A 23,851-nucleotide genomic window follows, 5' to 3' on the forward strand; every position below is an offset into this window, starting at 1 on the left:
GGGAGGCGGGAGAACTGCAGCACACAGAGACACACAAGTGAATTCAGAAGAAATTACTTTTGGAATTTAGCATTCATACTTTGAGGCTGTATTTATGTTATTGCTTGTGGGTATTTGAATGTGTGTGTCACTTTTGCGAGACCTTAATCTTTTAAAACTGTAATGTAAAAGCATTTCGACTATTTGAAGGGCTGATCTGCTGTTTTTGCATCGAGCATAAAAAAATAAAAATAAATAAAAAAATCCACTAGTGAATTATACAACAGATACATTACAAAATAAATACATTAGCAAATGTGTAATTGAATTGATTACTCCTTGGTTTAAAGCCATGGCTTGATTAAAAATAGGAGGGGATTCAACGTTTCGGATTTTGTTTATGCATGCTTACCTATCTTGCACTAGGGCAGGGGCTGACATATGTTGCTGGAAAATAAGTTTCAGTAAACTATCATACTTTGCTTAACTTGTGCAGTGTTCCTCATCACGTTGCTCTGAATAAACTTGGCATTACCAAAGCATTACGATAAACACGGGAGAAAATTCCTCATGATTTATTGATAACTATGTTTTATTTCTTATGTCATGAGCAAGTGAAAGCTTCGAGCAGTTTCCTAATTGAAATGATTCCTGCTCTACTTTAGAACAAAACAATCGTCAGAGAGAAAAACAAAAAATGGTAGAAATACAAAAAACACATTGTATTTAAGTGCAAAAATCGAAAACACGTGTGTGTTGTTATTAGCTATTAAACAAAACATTCAAATATGATCTCACAGTTTCAATCATGTGACAAGTGCATGACAATAACTTTCTCAGTACAAATCCAAATTTGATGAAAGCCAAGCAAGAGTTCTCTAAGTGTAATCACCATGCCTAATCCAGTGACAACTGTTTTCTCTCGTTTGTGACAACACCACGGGGGAGCTAGAACATTTTAGTAATGCGATATGGCATGCAGCCAAAGCTCTGTGTCTTGAGGCAAAGATTTTGTGTGCTTTGCGAAATGTACACAAATTAGTGTCACTTTTAAGGATAACACCTGCAGGCAAATCAAGCTGATGATAAGGTTTGGTCTATTGTTTTTCAAACTACGCTGACATTTAATTCCTAATATCCAGTACAGACACGTTCATCTGCGGGTTAAAGACTGGACGGTAGAGCCACGGCGTACTGCTAACCATGAATGGAATTTGTATGTGAATGGAGAGATGAGTGCCTTGATGGCAGCTTCATTTTGAGAAATACTAAATACAATTTGCATTTAAAGTTTTACTTTAGCCGTCCTTTCATTTATTGAATTTTAGCAATTATGTTCCATTTATTGGTGTTGATGTATCAGGTTACTGTATATTCACTTTCACTGTATGTATTACTGTAATATTGAAGTTACTGTGTTCAATGATATGTTAATTGCAGTGGAACCTCCGAAGTTAGGTCCGCTGATAGTGTAGTGGTACACGCGCCTGAGTTGTGTGCGGGCAGCGTGGGATCGATTCCCGCTCAGTGACAGTGTCTATGTGTGCCCTGCGACTGGCTGGCGACCAGTTCGGGGTGTAGTCTGCCTTCGCCCGTTGACGGCTGGGATAGGCTCCGGCAACTCCCTGCGACCCTGTATAGGATAAGCGGTTTGGAAGATGACATGGCATGACATGACCTCCGAAGTTGAACACAGTCCATTCCGTGTCTCTGGTTCTTGAAAAATGTTCTAATTTTAAAATTCGAATTTTACCAAGAAAATTGCGTTAAGGGAATTAATTTGTTCTGTCCTCATCGTACAGGTGTGTCCCCCAAAAATCCAGGACTGGTGTCACCCACAAAAGTTATATTTGAAATGAAAAATAACAAGTTTTCCACTTCAAAGTAACCCACTTTGAGCCTGACGCTCTTTCTCAGAATTCTCTGCCACACATTGATGCACTCCTGCTAAGATTATTCCGGGATTCTCCGATCATCCGTGGACGATAGCAAGATGGCAACGGTCAATAATATGAAAAAAATAATTGACCCATGTGGCGACTGACTAATAATATCAATTTGCGCAAAAAAATATGAAATTGACCAAATTTGGGCATGGACGTTTCTGCCCGACAGTGACAATATGTAGTTCTTAATAACTCAAGTAATAAATACATCAATTGATATACAACTATGTTTAGTACTTACCCATAGTCAATAGCTCAAAAAATTTTTATACAGCACAAATACAATTGTAAAAATGACGAGTAAAAGGCATCTAAAGTCATAAAAAAGCAAGAAAATCAGATATTTACTTATAGGCTTGAATGTCACTGCTTCCACTTCTGAAATGAGCCTTACTGAATTTATTGGGGGAGTTTTCGGCATTAAAGTTATGCTTATTTGTTTGCATTTGAGATGACTAATATTAGAAACAGCTCAGTTTGATGCAGTGCACTTCTAACACAACTGCAGACATAGTATCCAACAAATTATTAATTTAATACTGGATCTTTCCGGCACTGTCAATCAAAACTGATCATTATTTTGTTTATAACGGTGGACTTTGTGATGCCGCTCATGTATTGGATCCTTTTAAAATATTGATCAGATGTTTGCAAGTGACGTTTTGAGTGGACTGGTATAACTTCTATGACTCACTGAATCAGGGGAAAAAAAACAAAATGTTGTTTTGTTCTCCAATTGAGTATATTTGTCAGCATCCTTCCATGAATGTGCTTGTATGTGGGATGGTAGGCACAGGGAAGGGGAAGGGAAAAGCGGCGGGAGGAAGGGGAAAAAAAAATCTTTGGAGTTATGACCTTAACCCACTGTTGATATCTCTTGTGAATTCTACTCCAATAAAAAAAGTTCTCAAAAAAATTGCAAATTGGAGGAGTCTACTACAGGAGTGTCATACAATACAAGCCAATGAGGATTGCACTCCAATGATGAGTACCCCTCTCTCTAAACTCAACTGGGTTTAGGATTGTGTGGTGATCAGTGTCCTGTAGACTGTCTGCCTTGTCTGAGAGATTACAAAAGCAACAAGCTGTGGAGAGCCTCAGAGCATCTAATTGAAAACCAGAGAAATCCCAGCAACATAACAGAATAACAGGCATTAGCCTTGTCCATATTACAAGTTGTCTGCTGATATAAGCTCGGTCATCGCAGAATGGAGTCAGAGCATCAGGGTGCAGCGGTGCAGACAGATAAAGATATGTGTGAAGAGGAAGACTGGGGGGAAAGAAAAGAATCATGTTTATGAGAGTTTATCGCAGGAACATTTTACCACAGGTCCCGCCCCCCCAACCAATGTTCACTATCAGTCTAGTTGCTAGTTGCTATATATATATATATATATATATATATATATATATATATATATATATATATATATATATATATATATATATATATATGTTTGTTTTTTGAAACAATTATTATCATTTGAATGATATCAATTGCCCATTATTCTAATACTCAGTACTAAAATGTACATATTCAAAAAGAAATTCAGTTGGGTATTCATTACCATTTTTGATCAAATTGTATGAAAATAACCCATATTATTGACAGTAAAAATGTATTTTTACTTAATTTTTTACTTCAGTACATTTAAGAGTTCTGTAATTTTTAACGTCAGTACTGGAGTTAAATCAATACTTGTAGTTTTACCAGTCTTTTTTTAAGACTCTTGTATCTGTACTTTGACTTATATACAGTATGGACGTTTTTTTTTTTTTTTTGCCACTACTAACTTTTGTTGTAATGTCATGAAAATGAAAGCTATCATGCTGCATCTATTTTAACAATTACTCTGCCTGGATAATTCCAAGACAAAACCCCTTGAGGTCAGTATTTGCAGCCGTTCCGCAAACAGAACAGATGCAATCCAAAAGAAGAATTGTCTAAATGTAAAGAAAAGGATGGAAAAAGGCTTAAGATCGGATTAGTTGTGCTAGCATGTGACAAAAGAGATGGAAGCACACAAAGATGAACAAGAGGCTGATATAAAAGGCTTCAGGATGTCCTTTCATTTACGGGGGCGGCCGGCTGTGTTTTCCGCTGCTTGATCTTATACTATCATTACAACACAGTGGCGAAGCTACACAAACTTTACACAATAGATTAACTCTTATCCTAGCAGACAGCAAAGTCTCATGTTGTAACTTACTGTAATATAAGTCACACATAACCAAGACAGAACTTTACTGAGCATTTCAAAAATATCTATTCTTCCACAATAAAGTTATAATTTCATAAACTGTTTTATTTTGTGCCATCAAAAGATTTTAATTAGCAACCTGGGTTTTACATATTTTTTAGGTATCTTAAATATTTCTTAAATTTCTTAAAATAAGGGCCCTATTTTGGTAGACTGGTCCGCGTGCTTCATTTTCGTGCCAGCAAAAATCTAGCGTCTTTGGGGCCGTGTTATGCCTGTCTGGGCATGCCAGCACACGAAGCAGTCTCTCCTCTGATGCACCTGTTAATTTGGTAACAGAAAGTAATCTTCGATCGGTGTAAAAACGGGAGCATCTTAATTTTCGTGCCAGGGCATTCGTCTAGTTCAACGTGTTTGTGAATTTGGTAGACGTGCTACGCCTCAGTTGACATCTCTGGCTTGCCCCCCAGCGCATCTGCCAATTTGTACTAAAAGTACACTAGATTTTAGACCAAGATCGGAAGGTGCAAGGCGATCTCCAATTGTACATCACTCACACGTCCAATTACATAATCCGAACGGGGGGATATTGCAATTTACGTGCCAATGACATGCATGCACTCCAGCGAGTCTCCTTTCTGTTTCACTATGTTCAAGCACAGCGTCCGGTCCGTATCGCCCTGATTTTTATGCAAATGAGGGATGGCATGAGTATTGGCTGGGAAAACAACACATTGCATCCCACAATGGCGCAAATGCCCCGTTACAGCTATTTTTAGTGGTGCAAAGTCAAGCAAAATACCAAAGGAACAAAAACACCCTCTGCGCTTGACTTCCACCCGGAATGGAAATAGGGACCTGAATGTTCTCAGTTTAAACATACTTTTTTTTCTTTTTTTTTCAAAAACAGGCACCTGTTGAGCAGATATGTTGCTAATTTCATATTGATTCTGAAATCCCTTCACTCTGCTCCTGTTTGTGAGTCTTATGCTCATTTATTTGTAATTTGAGGGATGGGCTTTTTTTTTTTTTTTCTGGAGATGCGTACTCACTATAGCTTCACCAAAGCTCCTGAAGTCCAAGATAGGAGGTCAGTACGAGGCTGCGGGCATGTGCATGTGTTGAGTGTGCCCGAGAGTGCACCGCAAATGATTGACATCTTGCCAGTTATACCATGTGTCTCTCATTGGTTGCTTTTCCTCTGGAGGGGTGATTTCTTAAAAAATGAATTAGAAGTACAAGATTGGCCCAGCGCGGTCTGTTTTTTTTCACAGATCATTTCATTCTTTTACTATTGTCAGATCACACTGACAGCTTTAACAAATGCAAAGTGCAACTCCCCCTTTTCAGTCAAAGCAAATGACATGCAGTTTCAGTGCTCTTCATCGTTATGTGGTTTTTTTTTTGTACTTCTTTTCCTCTGTATGTACAATATGGGTACAGACTAATTATTCCATGCGCAATATATCTATATGCAAATAAGAAAGTGGCCATGGTCTCAGGATAAGGCCATCAGCGCTTTGGTGTGTCATTCCTGTGGGTCGTCGATGTCAGTGAGACAAGGCTTGACTGGCTACACGCTTGCCTGCTTGTCTTTGGGGGCTGTTTGAAGTGGATAATGAGTGACGTGGCGGAATTGTTTGTACTGGAGAAAAAAAATGCTCAGCTATCATTGAGTGCTAACATGACTAGAAAGAAATGAGAGCAGCTATTAAAATGCCTTCTATAGGGTAATTTCTTTTTATGGAGTGTGCCGTTAAATGATCCCAACTGCCTATTGTTACAAATGGTCTAACCTTCATAGTAAGTCTCCTATGTATCCTATGTTGAGTTTTTGAAGCTGACAGTCAGTTTTTATAGCGTGATTTCATTAAAATAACGTGTGGCTCAATGACAGATTATGGAGTTATGCTTATGATGTAACTGTCTAAAAAAATACATTGAACATATTTTACCAGGCCTGACTCGTAGTCCTTATGACCCCCCTTGGTAAAAGGCATATTTCTGACATTGTGTAGACTGAATAGCAAAATCCAGTATCTAGGAAAAAAAAAACAACAACAATAAAAATTTAAGATTTGAATTTTGAACTGCTCTAATTCCCAGCAACAGAGTTGTCATTATGTCTGTAAATGCAGACATATTCTAACACTGAGAAGGTCTGTGACAAATACAAATACATGCCTGTATTATACAAATTACATTCTGCTAAATTATCACACATAGCCTGCATAAATATGTGACTATAATCCTAATGAGTATTGTCAGACTAGTGCTATTTTTAGGACAATCGAAATGGTCATTAAGACTTTATTCAAGGATGATGCAATTGCTAAAAGACATGCTAAGCAGGTATAAAGTTCCAGAACATATGGTTGGACATGTACACCTGGTAACTTCTGGTAACTTCTCTAACTTTACCAAAAGACCACCATCCATCATGAAGTTATTCTACTCCTCCAATTCTGTCTGTGTTGCCTAGCAGGTCAGCAACAAGTATGAGTCAAAAGAAGTAAATAGGATAGTGACCAGTCAGAGGCCAAATAATGTTGCTACCTGTATCATTAGAATGGAGATATTTGCAGCACAGCCATTGTAGGCTTTATGGTAGTGCTTAGGTGGGCGACGAAATGAGCGGACCAATTATATGCAACTTAGGCCATCTGATGTTACCTTATTCAGCTAATTAAGTCCACATTTCAGACAGTAATCACCGACTGCAACGCAGACCACACAGACCAAGTGAGACAGAGCAGGGGAGAGAGAAAAGGGATAGTGTGTGTAGAATAGTGTAGAAAATTGAAGACAGAGAAAGGGAGACAGTTCAGAAAATGGCTGATAATGGTAGATACAATTTGGAACAAATGGCACTCTTCAAAAAATAAACTGGAACATGTAGAGTCATTTGTGCTTATATTTTCCACCAGGACTACTTATTAAACGTACACATTTGAAATGCCAATATGTGACGGAACATAAAGGTTTTTGAACAATACTGTAGCCACTCAAAATCTGAATTAAGATGACAGAAAATCCTGGCAGGACAAGCTAGAGATCAATTCTATCACTGAGCAAAACAGTGTGGGAGCTGAACATAAGAGAGGAAGAAAGTAAACATCTAAAACTGTTCAATTGTGAATATTTGTTAACTTAAAATAAGCAAACATTTGTGTCGAGACAGAAAAAAGCTCAACAGTAAACTAACTTTTCCTTCATTTAATTTTTTCTGGAGTTAAGAACTTCAATTGAACAAGTACAATTTCTTTCTTTTTACTTTTTATTACTTTTTCTTTTTTAGAAAAGCAGCCCTACTTTTATATAGTAAATGAGAGAACACAGTTGTAAATTAAGTAAGTTTGATTACCCTGACAGAATCTGTAAGATGTGTACATTCTTTAAATATAACATAAAGAATCAGGCAAGGATTTAAAGTAAAGTATACATTCTTTCAGAAAATGACTATTTATTAAACAAAATATAAAATTAAGAAAACCTTCAGACATATTTGCTACGTAAATATGTATCACAATAAAGTGTTAGACACTATCATTTGCATGTTCAATACACTATGATGACTACTCTGCAAAGTATAGATCAGAGTCACCAACTTTTTTTAAAACCAAGAGCTACTTCTTGGGTAACGATTAATGTGAAGGACTACTAGTTTGATACACACTCTAGTTTACCATGTTTTTAGCAGAGCGCGTTGTGCCTCGCTGGGGGTTGCGGTGGACGGAGGGCATTTTCTATTACACGCTCCTCGCAAACCTGAGAATTTGTTGACAGAGAGTAGACTAGGATTTAGACCAGGGGTCCGTTTCACAAAGCAGGTTTAGTGCAAACTCAGAGTCTGCTAACCCTGAAATGAATGAAACTCATTTCAGTTTTTCGTTTCAAAAAGGGAGGTAACTCAAACCGGAGAAACAGGGGTAACTCTAGCCGGTTTCAGAGAGAGAGGTAACAAGTTTTGTAATTTGAAATATTGCTAAATAAGAGCCTTTGATAACTAATGAGAATAGTATGTCAGCTGTTCAATACGAAGTCGGCCCATTCATGAGCATCAGAGATCTTAGCAGGAACCATCTCCTTCCAGTATCTCTGCACAATCATAACAAACAAACTGCATTATGGCAGGAGGAATCCTCTTGTGTTCATAAAGTCCCTGTTATGACTTGTGATTGGATGAGGCAAAGAAAATCCACATTTTTTAAGCCCCACAATAATTAACATAAATCACAGCTGCAATTAAGAACCTGTTTATCTTAATTACTGAACTAATGAGACGAGTCCCGCAGGAACAAGCAGATCTCTTTGAGGACATGGAGTGAGGAGCAACACAAAAGGTTTTATTCAGAGTCTACCGTACTGTAAGTCAGTAATCATGCATGCACTGGAATACAAGAGCCATGAGAGATGTAATGGATATGGTTTTTTTTTTTTTTTTTTTTTTACACAAGTGCACAAACATTCTCGTACACTTATGTTTTTGTTACGAAGAGGAGAGAGTCACATACGCTGATCCGTCCTCTGGAACCCTGGCCCTTGCACCTTTATGTGCTGCCGCTGCATCGCCCTTCCACTTTCATTATCTTTCGAACTTATAATGATTTTATCAAGCTCCATAGGGGCTTAGTGCAGTGCAATAACTTATTTTTAAATGACTGGGAATACGTTGCACCACGTAATTAATGTCTTTTTAATGTTCCTCTCCTCTGGAGCTTGACTCGTCCCTTCAACTTTGAAACAAATACACATAAAGAAAACAACAAAGCATCTTGCTGTCTACACAGAATGAGACTGAGGATGGTTATGTATGTACTCAACTGCAGCAGCATGGTTACCGGGTGCGGAGCTACAGGGGTGGCAATATACAATATACAATTCATCTTAATGCGGATAATATGGAGAATGGATGGATGGATGGAAACTCCAAAAATGTGTCTTAAATAAAGAACATTCAATTCTTACAGCCAACGTCAATCAAAATTATTACTTTCACACCATAGCAATGAAAATAAAAAGTCAAAATAGCAGTCGCGGATTCATGAAATAAAATGCACACATGGACTAGGTTCACACTGCAGACAAATGCGACCCTGATCTGATTTTTTTATGATGGTCTGAACGGCTCAATTCCGATTTTTTTTATATCAGCCGTGGGTCGCTTCAATGCAATCTGAACGGCCAGGTTGCATATATCCAACCTAGACGTCATGATGCGCTCCGCGCAGGTAAGGATACAGACAGCTTGGAAGGGATATTGAGTGTTTGATTGTCTGTGAATTTGCAAAGTTGTTTTGAGTAACGGGATTGTCTTTATATTTAACTTTAATTTAATCCCACTTGAAACATGTAGCATAAAGTGGACATTTGTTGTGATAGTAGTAGCCATGTTGACAGCAATGACGTGACGTCATCTTTAGTGACGTCGCCATGAAATGAGATCAAAAAGCCTTGCCTCATTTCCCCAAAATACCGTATTTCTACCTCCTCCCGAATCGCTCCTCTGCACATGTGATATAATAAATAGATGAGTCCGTGGCCCCTGCACGCTGGATCACGTTTACTTCCGTAAACACTACATTGCGAGTGATGTCATCTCTTCTTCTGCACATGTCATCATGTGTCATCATCACACACTAGACAGACAGAGGTCGCATTTAATAATTTCATTAGTAATATGAACGCTTACACACACTCCAAAAATCCAAACTGAGCATTAAGACTTGCAGTTTGAACCTAGCCATATACTAATTTTGCAAACACATTCATAACACAAGCAGGAACAAACAAAAAGTAAAAAGCAACATTTAGAATTGTGAAGAAGTACGAGATCTTTGTCAGAGTGTCTTTTAGATATGATTCGAATGAATGAGCCATTGATTGCAGTATGCAAAATGGCATTGGACGTTGGTGACGACTGATCACTCTGATTGGCTGTTAGTTAGCAAATCAGTGCATTGGATGAAGGTAGACTTTGAGATCATGCACAAAAGCAAATTAATGGCAAAGAAAATGACATAATCTAGAAAATGAAGTTCAGCAAAACGTTGCTTTTTACTTAGACTTTCTCTTGCTTGATTATGAGTGCGATGGGCATTGTTCTGGATAGGTGTGGATTTTATTTCATGAAACTCTGACTGTGAGTGGTATGACAAACAATGAGGCAAGCACACATACAAGGCCACCCCTTGCCACCCTTCACTGAGGGCTTGTGTCCCCCTGATACCCCCCCTTGAAAATTTTTGGGCTGAGCTCCTATTGTTTACAGTAAGTCGTTCAAAGAAAAGGGCTGGATGTGAACTCGGTCCTAACTCAACAAGAGGATTCAATTGTATGCAAACAAAGAACAGACTTCATACAGTCTTTCCCCCACACGTGCCGCTGCTCAAAAAATAATACATGACCACACATACACTCAAGTTTCACACACGGAGTCAAATTCCTTCATTCCACTGTCAGGTCAAGCGGTGACCCAGCAGATGGTCTGACAATGACTGTCTCCATCACCTCAAATTTCTGTGGTTTGCCAGGCTAATCAAGCATTGCCAGTCGCTTTCTAGCCAGCTGGCAAAACTGGTGCCACTGATGTCCTTTCATCTTGGCCATGCTGGGGTCTGACAGGGCATGCAGCGTTTATACTTCACGTGTTTGTAACACTCCCCTTCGGTGTTTGATTTCACCACACAGACAAATGTTTTACTCACTGAAAGATCGTTTGTTTTTCAGGATTAAATAAATAATGAACTATGGCAGGATTATTACAGCAGGTTCAATTTAAGGTAAAAACAAACATCTTCAGCGGTTTTATAATTTTGTTTGCGATTTTATAAAATCACAGAGGTCAATAAGGTAACACCTGTGGATCTTATCAGGTTACGCAGGTGTAGCTAAACATTATCCAAATCATGCAAATGGTCAATGCTTAGTCCAGCCTTACTTCTGAGCTAATACAGGTACTGTATTTGTGCTTAGACCATACTTGAGAAAAGCTAAAAACATCCAAACTTAGCATAACCCAGTTTGATTTTATGCTCCCAAAAGTCATTAACATTTGCTTTTATTTACTTTGGCTCAAGTGACTAAAGGGATTTGGAGTAATTTCTGTATTTTCATGTCAGTTTATATAAAGCTAGAAAAGGAAGATAATGGGCCAAGCCAATAGTGAGAATCAACACCGAAATCTAATACGGTCCTCCTTGTCCCAAGGTTGATCTGTCCATCAATTTTTATGGAAATCCGTTTACAAGTTCATGAGATATCCTCCTGGCAGACAGACAAAGTAACTGGCAGGCAAAAACATCGCATCCTTGGCAGAAGAAAATTCACTTCAGGAATATGTAAACAGGATCGCTGCTAGAGCCTTATCAGCTCCATGCAAACTGCAGCTTCGACACGTCTTCTCTACAAATTCTGTCACATTCCACAACCTTAAGATTTCACAATGATGGATTTTAGTCCTGACACTTCAGATTTTACCCAAACCTTTCATGCCATATATCAAATAAAATAATTGAAACAGCTTAAGACGACACAAGGAGACCAATGTGATCACCGTGTTTGTTTCGAAAAAAAAAAAAAAAAAACAGTTATCCCAGTTTGGATGGCCACCGCCATGTTGACTAACAATCAATGAAGCCTGACTTCCTCACACCGTTATGTTTAATAAACGCTTAGAGGTGAGCCTATTCTGTCATTCTGAGGCTCTGCTCCCCACTGTTATTGACTGCTGTGTTTGATGAGACTTGTCTATTTTTTCTGTGGGATTATGATAAGAGGTGATCGATTCCACTCTCTGTGCTTTGGATGTCAAATTGATTGTGTGACTCAGACTCAGACCTGAGATGATGGTGTAGCCGATCCCCCTCGGTCTTCCCAAATCCTGATCGATGGCAGTTATCTTGCGCACTTCGTAACCCTGCAGAGACAAATACGCACACATACTCTCAAAACATATTTATTTATGCATTGAACTCAGTGTAAATTGGTATTGTTGCAATGCAACATTTGCCATACACTGTACGGACATTAACATCACTCAATTTACACCAATTACGAATATTTTATGAATCATCTTTCACTATCATAAATAACAGCAATAACAGTCATTTTCTGATCTGAGGCATTTCTAATTCCATATGGAAACACACGTATCGCCTCTAAAATGCATCTTAGCTAATGAGCAGGCCGAAAAAGTAGCATCAGCTGACATGGTCACACAATCTGATGCTTCCAGTTCTAGATAAAATCAGCATTGTGCGCTATATGGAACCTAGGACACAACATAAATGAACGTATGAAGAGCATTTTGCTAAAACGCTATTCATCAGTTTTGATTATTCTGAGAAGAAATACATTTACACAGTCCTGCACATTTTACATGCATTGATTTATTCTTGTTGAAATGATTGGTTTCACAACTGACAACAGAATGACATGGTAGCACAAATTTAGTTTTTGTCATGAATGAAATCAAATCAAATCCGCACATGCAAGGGCTTGTCATGAACAATATGAATATTAGGACCCATGTGCAAAACTCGAGTTGAGAAAGCGTTCCAAAAAACACAGTTTATTACTCAGGTCGGGTTCAGTGCATGACTAAACAGTCAGAGATGACAACTGTATCAAAATCATCAGGCAAAAAAAAAAAAAAAAAAAAAAGTCAAAAACGACCACAGTCAAGGCTCCTGAGAGTCAGTGGCATGAGGAAGAATGCGGAAATGTGACAAATGAGGTACAACAAACTGGCAGTGAGGCAAAGGACATATTTTCATGTCCAGCACAAGTCTAGCGGAAAGCGCAGTCTAAGTGTGCACATGGGTGGAATATTCCCATTAAAACATCTATTATCATATTATATATGTTCTATTAAAATATTTTTAAGATGATCATGATAATAATTCGTTCAATGAATAGATTTCCACAATGATTCAGAAGGACTGTCCCACGCTGTTGTCATTTATGAATAGAATATGATGACATCCACCACTCATATCAGCGGGGCACCGAATCTGTCTAGGCCTCATTTAAACCCACCAAAATGGCGTTACACCACCTGCACCACAAGTTAGACCTGGTTTGGGGTAGTCTAAAATCTAGTCTATTTTGGTCACCAAATTGCAAGATGCGCCGGGGGCGTGCAATCCAATACACCAAACTCCGATCATGGTGGCGCACGGTCTGACCAATTCACAAACACGCTAAACTAAACTTGCTCTGGCATGAAAATAAAGATGCGTGAATTTTTATGCCAAGCGCATGCACACTTGCCTACAAAAATAGGGCAAAAAAAGGTGAACTACATGAGGTAATCGGGAATGACAAGGCAGACATGGGAAAGCACAATCAGGGCTAAGTGAGCATGAGACAACGGGAGGGGCAGGGTACACACACACGCACGCACACACCACACAAAACATGATCGATACAGTTGAAATAAATGTGACCATGTAGCACAATGCAGGTTGAAAAACTCAACTTTCCTCATCGATATACACATGGAAGATGCACTTATGAATTTTTCAAAAGCTCAGTTTTTAATGAACTTATGTTGCTAATATGAGTGTTTCGAGCACATTGACGTCAAGAGTTCAACCCAAAGGTTTTTCCAACCCAAACTTGGCATCCCTTTATGGATCCAGCTTTGTGTAAAGGGGCACAAGTCATGCTGACAAAAAAATTCTGTAGGTCTTCCCCACACTGTTCCTTGAAGGGTGTGGAAGCAAAACATTTTTCTAAGATGTGAAGATGAATAATTTAACCTACAACCTGTAACTCATGCCATTAATGAATCAATTTTCAATATTGTTGGACACATAGTGTTTTTTAGGGAAAAACAATTTAGCTTATGAATAAAACAATCAAATAGTCTTATTTATTTCGAATACTTGACTGCAACCCCCCCCCCCCAAAAAAACCCAACATGCACCACGACTAGCAAAGCATTGCAGAGTTTTTGATTATAGAGTGAGTTATTAGCATTTCATTGAGGTGTATTTGTCTATTATGTCGCATTTCATTGACAGAGATACGGTATGACAGTTGTGGGGGTGGGGGCAAAGAGGAAAAAATAGGTAAAAGCTTTTTGAAAGTCTTTGATCCGTTGAGCTTTCTCAGCCTCCGTGCTTCAATCAGACATGGTGGTGCTACTTAAATATCCTTGTGCTGCAGTGTGAGATGGAGCGGCCCTCCCCACTCCACAATTGCAGTTCCTGTCCCATCCTCTCACTCTCCACACATAAACTCGCTCTCTCCCATTGATCCTGCAAATTGTGTCTGAGGTGTGTTTATGCTCCATTTCTGCCAAAGCTGCTCCTGTCATTGACCAATTACAGCAGAATCAATTACAAGCCTTTTTCAGACACTGATTCGCGAGCGATTAAAGGCTGAGAGCAGAACAACATATATTGTACACCGCCACATCCACACACATTTTCGGATGTGTGAACTACTACAAGAGGAATAAGGGAACAGAATATAGAACAAGCCTTGTTTGCAGCACGTTTTCTTAAGGGATTACCGCATCTGACTTTGAAAACTAGTAGGAAAACATTGAATATGCCTATAAGTGCTATTTGAGTATATGTAAAACTGCATAATTTCAAATCATTGTTTTGTGTATTGAGAGGATCCCAAGCATTTAATAGAGAGGGAAACAGGCAGATATTAACTATGCAGGTGACACCAGTTCTGCAAACGTATTCAAAGCTTCCGAGTAAGTGTCGACCCGTCTCAAACCAAAGATGGACAGACATCGACCTCAAATGTCTGAAAGTACTTGTGTCAGGTGGGACCTCATTACTTTGGCTCAGCTCTGATCATTACTGCACACACTCAGAATGAAGTCACCTGTACTAAATGTCAGCGCGGCCATCTGGGTGAGTTCCCCCTTTTTGAAGAGTGTGAAGAAGTGAACTTAGCCTTATTTGAGGAACATTTGTTTGTTAATTACAAAAATTCAATTATACATGGGCATCTTTAACAGGGTTAGGAATCTGAATGGCTCCTGGATTATTTTCTAATGGGGTCATCTGTCGAGTTTTAAGATATTTTGTTGGTCACAAAGAAGAATTTTTTCTTGACAAAAGTTTCATGTAATAAAATACTGTCTGTTGTTTTTTATCATTCATTTATGAATAGACATAATTCAATGATTATGAACTACATTATAATAATTTATCAATGCAATTAGGGGTGGGCGATATGGGCAAAAAAAAATCTCGATATTTTTTCAAAAAACTCAATAACGATAATTTGACGATATTCTACAAAAAATATTTTAAATCTGCACTTGCTTCACAGACCAATTGTGGATAGACAGCGTTTGTGAACAACATCTCTTTTAAATGGCTAAATACAGCTTCTGCAAAACATAATGATATTCTATGACAATATTTAACAAAAAAGAACAAAAAATTATGTATAGACTTACATAGATTTTTGGGAATATTTAATGTCATTTAACTGTCTCTGCTGTTATCCCATAATGATGTGACATTTTGAGCTGCAGTAAGCACTGGTGTACCACTACCACTACGAGAGCAATCAGAATGAGAAAAAGCTGTCAAGTACAGCAATCAGAATGAGAAAAAATGTATTTGATATGTGACGTGTGACAAAGTGTCACCCAGCGAGGGGAAAAAAAGACGTCATCACAACACCCATTCTCATACATTGGCCAACGTATTCAGAATAAAGGTGAATAACAAAACTGCAATTTCCCGGAAAGTGCATTTTCCCACTCATTCGTCGCTGTGATATGTAGACTTGTGACTTTATTCATGTTTGGGTGTATCCTGGCGTCACGCTAATAAACCGTCGTAGTTTGTGCAACAACATGCCTCGGGAATACAGGCTAGTTATGAATGATGCGGACTAAAAGCATGTAAACTAAATGTTCACCGTTCATCCAGGATGTCACGTTTGACTTGCTCGCCAAAGTACTGAGTGTGTGTGTGCGTGAGTGCGTGTGTTTATATTTGTTGGTTCAACTCGACGACTGTTTTCTGTGTGTGTGCGTGTTTAAGCTTTTGTTTAGCGTGCTTGCGCGGTCGCCAAGTTTTCCTCGTAATCCATATGGCTCGTGGTGCAACAGAATTGCTCTTCGCGGTGATCGTTCCACCGATATCAGTCTTGTCAACCCCAAACCATTTACAGACTGCACGGACGACGTGGACTCGCGCCTTAATACTCGATAATGTAAAATTACACATCGTGAAAGCAAGATTGGCGATGATATCGATAACGATATATATCGCCCACCTCTAAATGCAATCTACTTGTGTTTCATAATATGTCATTGAGAAGAGTCTGACCAGTTAAATCTTCTCTAAGTAATTAAATATATAAATTTCCATGTGACAGTCTCAATACCTGATGTTGGCATGTCTTTTGTAATTAACATGTCCTCAGTACAAATACAGTAGTGTGTAAAATATGCTGTTTCGAGTGCATTATCTTGTGGCCATCTTACTGGGGCTTATTGCAACCACGTTCCCATGAAACACCCAACCAAGAGAAAACACTGTGAATTAATGCTGGAATCATACGGGAAATATTATCAAGCTGTCCACATAAGTGGAATATGTTCACTCATGTGACAAAGATACAATTTGCATTCCTGCAAACACATAGACGACCACACACTCACTGGACCATCCTCTCTCCCCACCTTCATCCTTTCATTGCAGCTATTCAATGCATTAGCCCTCCAAAGCTCCTTCCTTTTTTTCCCCCACTTTCTCCACACTGATTTGACAGCCAAATTGTGTTTGTCCTAAAAGGGGCTTAAACGTCACTCCAAGCAGCATGGATTCACGGCTAGATAATAACCCTGCCCTGTGATATTTTTTTTCAACCCTCCGTTTTCAAAGTAGTCCACAGATGACAGGTTGAACATGTGGGAAAGAGGAAAGAGGCAGGCGCTAAGAAACAAAACTGAGAGGCTGGAAGGGTGTGTCAGGGGTATGCAGCCACACCTCTGAGAAATGGCTGTCAATAGGAATCCCAAGTGCATATCCCTTCACCTGTCTGTGTCGCGGCCTTGAGAAGAGTTGACACTTGTTCTGTCAGTATATTGCCCTTGGCTTAGCACTAGCAAACATTGCCTGAAATGACACTTGCCTGATAGAATACCTCAAGAGGTCATTAGAATGTGTACAATATTTGTTACAGTCATGACTTGTTGTTTGTGGTTTTCCTGGTATTATCCGATACTATTTGTGGTGCAGGATCAAAGGGGCTCAATATCTGCACAGTGTCACAGTAATAGGATTACAAGATGCCCTCTGTTGTTAGGAGCCAATGTCTACAAACCATCTAAGCAGTAATACCAACAGTCTATTAACATGCTGAAAAAAAAAATTCTAATTTCTAAAACTTAGGATTTAAACATTTGGGGGAAAAAAATGAAAATGAAAACATGAGCCTTATCAATTTTTTTAAACATCCCTTAATCTGTAGCACTGACTATTTCTGCTGACTTTTCACCATGCAGTTTCCAAATAATTTTAAACCTTTGAATTTCTAAACATTTGAAAACATTTTTTAAAATGCAAGCATGGGCACATCAATTTTTTTCAAACGTCCCTCAATCTGTAGCACTGAATATTTCTGCTGCGTTTTCACCGGTTTCTAAATACCAATTTCCCCAATTGGCTTCATCTTTCAAGCCCCTCCAGATTCCCTCATCCCTTCACTCCTCCCCCTCCACTTGTGACCTTCGCAGTGACAGTTGATGAATCAGGGAGGTGGGGAGACACCGGGCGTCGACTCCGTCACGCCCCGTTAATATGCATGCAAATGTAGCACTTGACATTTCTATTACAGTGCATGCAGTCAGGGGACGAGGGACACGTGGATGGCGATGTTGGGTTGGGTGAGGTAAGGGAGAAACGTAGAGAGAATTGAAGTGAATACTGCCAAAAAAAACTGAGGGAGAGAGTGAGAGAACAGAGATTAGGAAGGGAAGTATTATGCCCATGTGTGTAATTCAATCACTACTAGTGCAAACATCAATAGCTGGACCATTAGCCACCTGGGAACCCAGTTTAGATGCTTGAGCCAGAGGAGAAAACACACATGGCGTGCAGTGAAACAGACAGCCAGTAAATTAGATGCCCATTAAAACCTTGCGATAAAGACAAAGGTAAGGTCAGGGTGAGACCCCACTGCTTAAAACTTCATAGCGTTGTTTGAGTCCCTATATTACGAACATAGCTGTATGCACAGCATGGTGAGATAAAATAGGCCTCTGTGACCTTTGTTAGAGGCGCCACATCCCCAAAGCACACTGTAAATCTCACGCAGTAATTACAGTGTACGGCATCCACATTGTTGTGTGGCGGGACCTGAGTTTGGTTGCGTGAGGAGAGATGAGGGATACTGCTCTAAAAAAAAACCACCCAAAGGTTACTTTTTAAGCCGTATTTCACATGCACCCACCCCAAACACATTCAAAAGTAGCTTTGTTTTACTGACCAGTGGAACATCTTCCTCTATGTTGGTACTGTAGGGAAGATTGGTGAAAATAGGGTCCATGTCCTGGACGTCCGTAATGGTGATAGCCAGGTTGGCAAGTCGAGACAGGGGCCTTGTTTTATCTTGATCCTAGGTAGAACCAAAGAAACATGTATATTTTTTACTACATTAAATTGGGCTATATTACTGTTGATGCATGTAGGGAAATGTTTTGTGTGGGCTGACCGTGGCGTTGACAGTTAGCTGGTAGGCTGCGGTAGCCTCAAAATCCAAAGGTTTGATGACAGTAACGGTGCCTCTGGCTCCATCGATGCTGAAGAAGGGAGAAGGTGGCTGGAAGGAGAAGAGCACACTTCCTCCGGTGCCCTGGTCTGGGTCTGTAGCGTTGACCATGAAAACTAGTTTGCCCACTTGTGTATTCTGAAAAACACATTCAAGCAGACAGCCATACAGTGACATTAACTGATGTGAAGGTAAAGAACAAGCTAACATCAAAGACATTGTCACAACAAGATGAGCCTTTTGGTTCTAGCAGCCAATCGTATAAATAATGAACTATCGCAACTAAAATAATTGGCAGAAAAAACAGTTTGGCAACAGTTTTGTGTTATAAAGCAATCTTAACTATTCTCGTAATGTCCCCTGGCGGGCCCTGGTCAGGTGACCAACCTGCGTGAAGTTGGCTGCTAAATGCTGTCTTGGTTAAGGTGTTGTAAACAATTCAATCCACTCCCAATATGCCCAGCCGATAAGTGGATGTGCATAGGAAATTAGCCAGCTAATGAGCTTTAAATAATGTTTATGAGTGTACGGATGCTTTTTTTTGGAGGGGTAGGGGGCTGTGTAGGACAGACGGAATATAAGGACGGAAGTGCTTTCAAACGACGAGGATGGACGAGGTCGGAGGACGATTATGTTTATGAATAAGGACGGGGATGATGGGGAAGGGTTCCCACGTCACGGACGGAGGACAGACTAGCAAAAAAAGGATAGAGTGCCCAGCTCTGGAATTAATATTACTGCACGCAGAGACAAACTCCTCTCTGCTATGTTTTTCTACAATGGAGATATCTGACATGGACTTTCCTTTCAAAATGATTGGTAAAACATTTCATAACCCTGCACGTGGGTAGATTAAAAAAAAAACATATATACTTGAAGTATTCAATGAAGTCAAAGGTCACTGTTAGCTTGTTTAAACACACAAACGTGTACGCACTTACGAGAGACAAATGAACAGGACCAATTTTCTTCAAACATTCCAATAAAGTGGGCAGTTCTGAAATGGTTCTGAAATTGTACATATGTTCATATTTTTTTCTTCCTTCAATCTTTGCAGTAACTAACAGACGGGCTTTGAAAACCACATTGTTTTAATGAAGTAACTGATAGTGTATGTCGAGGGACATTCGCCTGAATTTAGTGCAGGTAGTGTGGGTTCAGTTCCTTCTCAGTGACGCTGTGAATGTGAGTGCGGATGTTTGCTTGTGTCTATATATGCACGGACTGCTGACCAGTTCGGGGTGTAGTCTGACTTTCACCACAAGTCAACTGGAATATAACTCCAGCACCCAACAACCCAGGTATGTGGTATTAAAATGACTAGATGAATGGCACTGTTTTATTTAAAAAGCTACATAGCAGTAATTCAATTAGTATCATTAGAAATTACTCTTGATTCAGATACCTGAGTGGGTAGATGTGTGTACGTTTATTGTATGTTCGTCCAGCATCGTTTGCCAAACTGCAGTGTGGAAGTTTCATAGATGATCGAGAAGATTGTGTGTATGTGTGCATGAAATCTAAAATTGTTGCTGTGATATGACAGGGCCCAATTGAAACAATGACTTCAAGTCATCACATGTTACATTTTCCAAATAAGACACATAGCATACAAATTTGGACTGTTCAGTTGTCACAAAGTGATAGAGCTCAAGCAATGTTCAAAGTTTGGCCGAGAAGCACAAACAAATGTTCTAATACTTTTTGTCTCATTTGATACAAGAACCTGGCTTTTGAACAGGGCTGTGTATACTTTTATATCCATTGTAAGTGCAGCCCATTTAACATCAGTTCTTGATGACAGGCCTCTCTACAGTCCCTGCCACTATAGTTCACAAGCAGAATGAAGTGTGTGTCTTTGAAGTGTGCGGGGGTGCTAATGGCCATCAGAAATCTCTTTTCACCTTTCGCCAGTGCTCAGTGACCTCACCATTCAACCATTGATTGGAGTTTTCTGATCGAGAGAGCAGGTCAATAAGAGAGACAAGACAGGAAAAGCTTGACAATGTATACCTTTGTTTGCATTAGCCTGGGAGACTCTTCCATCAGCTCTCACAAGAATGCCAAACAATAGACTGATCAGTAATGAATGACTGGAACTGTTGCTGTGTCGTCAAACACACTGTGTATGCCACTCTCTCTCAATTCACAAATGCATAACTCAGAAAGTTAGCCATGACTTATATATTACTGTTTGTAGGCACACAGAGGTGTGCGGGAGCTGAAATGATTGGTTTCCTTGGGTGAAACCGAGTGCTTAGCAGAGAGACACTTGGAGAGAGATGAGGTGACTTCCCTGCTGTGACTTGTGTAAACGGCACTATAGCTATTGCCCTCTTCTCCCACTGAGAGGTGTGACTTCACCAGGGAAAGTCACTGATGCATATTCACCCGATATATCACGCTAATCTGTGGCAATTAACACGAATGTTGCCATCAATGGTTAGAATTTCGGTACATGACTAAATCCAATACAAGGGATTAATTCAGGCAACGTGTGGGCAAATCAAATGCATAGTTCTGGATTTCACCTTGGTGGTTAAAACAAGCCGGATTTTTACCTTTAAATGATTTCAGTAGTCAGTCTGTCAACCAAACAGAAGTTTTCCTGTTTGCCTTGCATATCTGGAGTTGACCCAAGGGGAAGTCTAATCACACAAAATCTCCTTACAGTTTATTACAATGTTATTTCGCCCACTTGATCCCTCCAATTAACAAGCATCTTGGTAACGCTATTTATGTTGGCAACTCCATTCATGTCCTGGTTCATTTGGAGAGAGATCCCAATAGCACGGCAGGGAGAATGTTTATTGAAGTCTTGTGAGTCCACACTCGAGGATTTCCACCAGCAAGCTGAAAAGCTCTTCTTGGCGAAAAATAAACAAAAACTGTGACAGTGCAACATTCATATTTGCTTGCCTTTGTCCGTACCTTTTTATTTTTTTTTCAGATTTAGACAAATCTATATGTTATTGGACAGACAGATGAATGATGCATCACAACAAAGTTGTTGTAGTCAAAATTGTCTACTGAATATGTGGCAAGTGTACAATAATGTTTATCAATGTGACCATTACGCTGCATTGTATCTGAAAACTGCTTATACTGTATATACTTTAAGTACACCTTGTTTTGCTCACTTCAGTTTTTCTAGGTGTGAGCCCAATGGACCTAATAGTTCAAAATGGTTGTATTTTGGCTAAGCCCATTATCACTAGGACTACCAGGATTTTGAAACTCTTCGGACTATGAGAGCAGTCCTTTTGACTGGTTGCGCTTTGTTGCGCTCTGGTAATGATATCAGTGACTAAAATCAGAATTACTTGCTGCTCGAGTGTCTAATAAAGGTATTTTGTTCATTAAAATTCTGGTGTGAGTATATATTAATGTAAATTATGTCATATAAATGAATGAGAAACAGTTGGTGGAGCACCTATATTGTCCCGTACCGTGTGTGGGTCAGCTGTTATGAAATATATTCGTCTGGAGCTGAAAACAAAGGAGAAACATTTTGCAAAAGACTTTACTGCATTTCACTTTGAAGAGGAGGAAATTAATCGGAAGTATGACACACAAACAACTCCGTCCCAATCTAACTCTTTTTTTCCAAGAGGGAATGTACTGCCCACAACAAGCGACTCTTGACCGGGGCAAGGGAATTTTTTACTGGGACTTGCTGTGTGTCAGCTGAGCTTCATCCTCAGACTTGTCAATATTATATATATATATATATATATATATATATATATATATATATATATATATATATATATATATATATATGGGTGCGTCAGTATTGCCGGTAAATCATTCTGAGGCCACCCATCCGTCATTGTCTATCCGCCATTACTTGAAGCCGAACCAAACTAGAATTGTCTGTCCGTCACTCCGTCATCGTTATTTTAACCATGGTTCCATCATTGCTGAATTGTAGTTGAATCACAGCTATTTTGGGACCATCAGTGAAAAAATGTTTACAAGGGTACAGCACACAATTTTATTCATTTAGTATTTGCATGCTCAAATCAATACCCCATGACATTATGGGAAGAATTGAATGTAAATCATGCACTGCAACACCATAAAAATTTGTAACAAAAAATGTTCATTTATTTATATTTCAAACGTACTGGTATAATGTAGCCCAAAAGCTAAATAACTATAAATACCTTTTTTTACAGCTCAAATTTTGTTATTAAGCAAATTTAATTTGAATTTTAATTTGCCATAATTTTAAATTACTCATTGCTGTACAAAATGGTACAGAGTGGTACATCACTGAAATTCAAATCATCCACAATTAAATATTTCTAATAGGTTCTCTAATAGATTTGTTAAGTATGTCTATATTTCAAAATTCTTCTTGCTATAGGAAATGCCTGGCATAACCATATCAATAAGCAAAGGTTTAAGTATCAGACTAGAAATGGTAGAATGGGGAGATATTTTTTCCCTCCTTTATTTAACCAGGACATATCCCCTTAAGATTAAAATCTTTCTTCTCAAGGGAGTCGTGGCAAGATTGCACCTTGGTAAATAGGTTAATGTAATATAATTTGTTGAATCTTCATTCATTTTGATCAAAACACTATAAATTTGCAATATAACAATACAATATAAATATCACATACACACATACACATTTGCAGATATTTTCTGTAACCTATATTGATATTTTCTATAACCTATATTGGAGTCATTGGTTTGCTAGGCCAGAGTACTTTCTTGTCAATTTTCTTGCATAGTTTCTGGTTGAACTGTTTTTTGGTGAGAAAGGGCTGTCAAAAGTGACCATTTTTACTTGGAACATGGACTACCTGATGAAATGTGTGATTAATGTATGACCTTTTCAAATTTTATAAGAAATGTTCAAGATATGGTGATTTCCAGGAATCCGGGTCTGGGACCCCTGCTGTTAACAGAGGCAGAGCTCTAACTGTTCACCACAATAGAGCTGTGATT

At 39.0% G+C, this 23,851-nt stretch overlaps 1 protein-coding gene across 1 annotated transcript in view; it reads right to left on the bottom strand.

Annotated features, from left to right (window-relative positions):
• The window catches only part of cdh23 (cadherin-related 23), a 183,499-nt gene that overhangs the window by 89,391 nt on the left and 70,257 nt on the right, over positions 1-23,851 (bottom strand). The window contains exons 7-9 of the mRNA XM_086044818.1: positions 18,833-19,027; positions 18,608-18,736; positions 11,966-12,044 (exon numbers count right to left, since the gene is read on the bottom strand). Coding sequence (XP_085900944.1) covers positions 11,966-12,044; positions 18,608-18,736; positions 18,833-19,027 — 403 coding nt within the window. The remainder of the gene's footprint in view (positions 1-11,965; positions 12,045-18,607; positions 18,737-18,832; positions 19,028-23,851) is intronic.

This window comes from Filicampus tigris, chromosome 11 (assembly GCF_054856515.1).
Source record: "Filicampus tigris isolate MCC_2025a chromosome 11, RoL_Ftig_1.0, whole genome shotgun sequence".
Classification (NCBI taxonomy): domain Eukaryota; kingdom Metazoa; phylum Chordata; class Actinopteri; order Syngnathiformes; family Syngnathidae; genus Filicampus; species Filicampus tigris.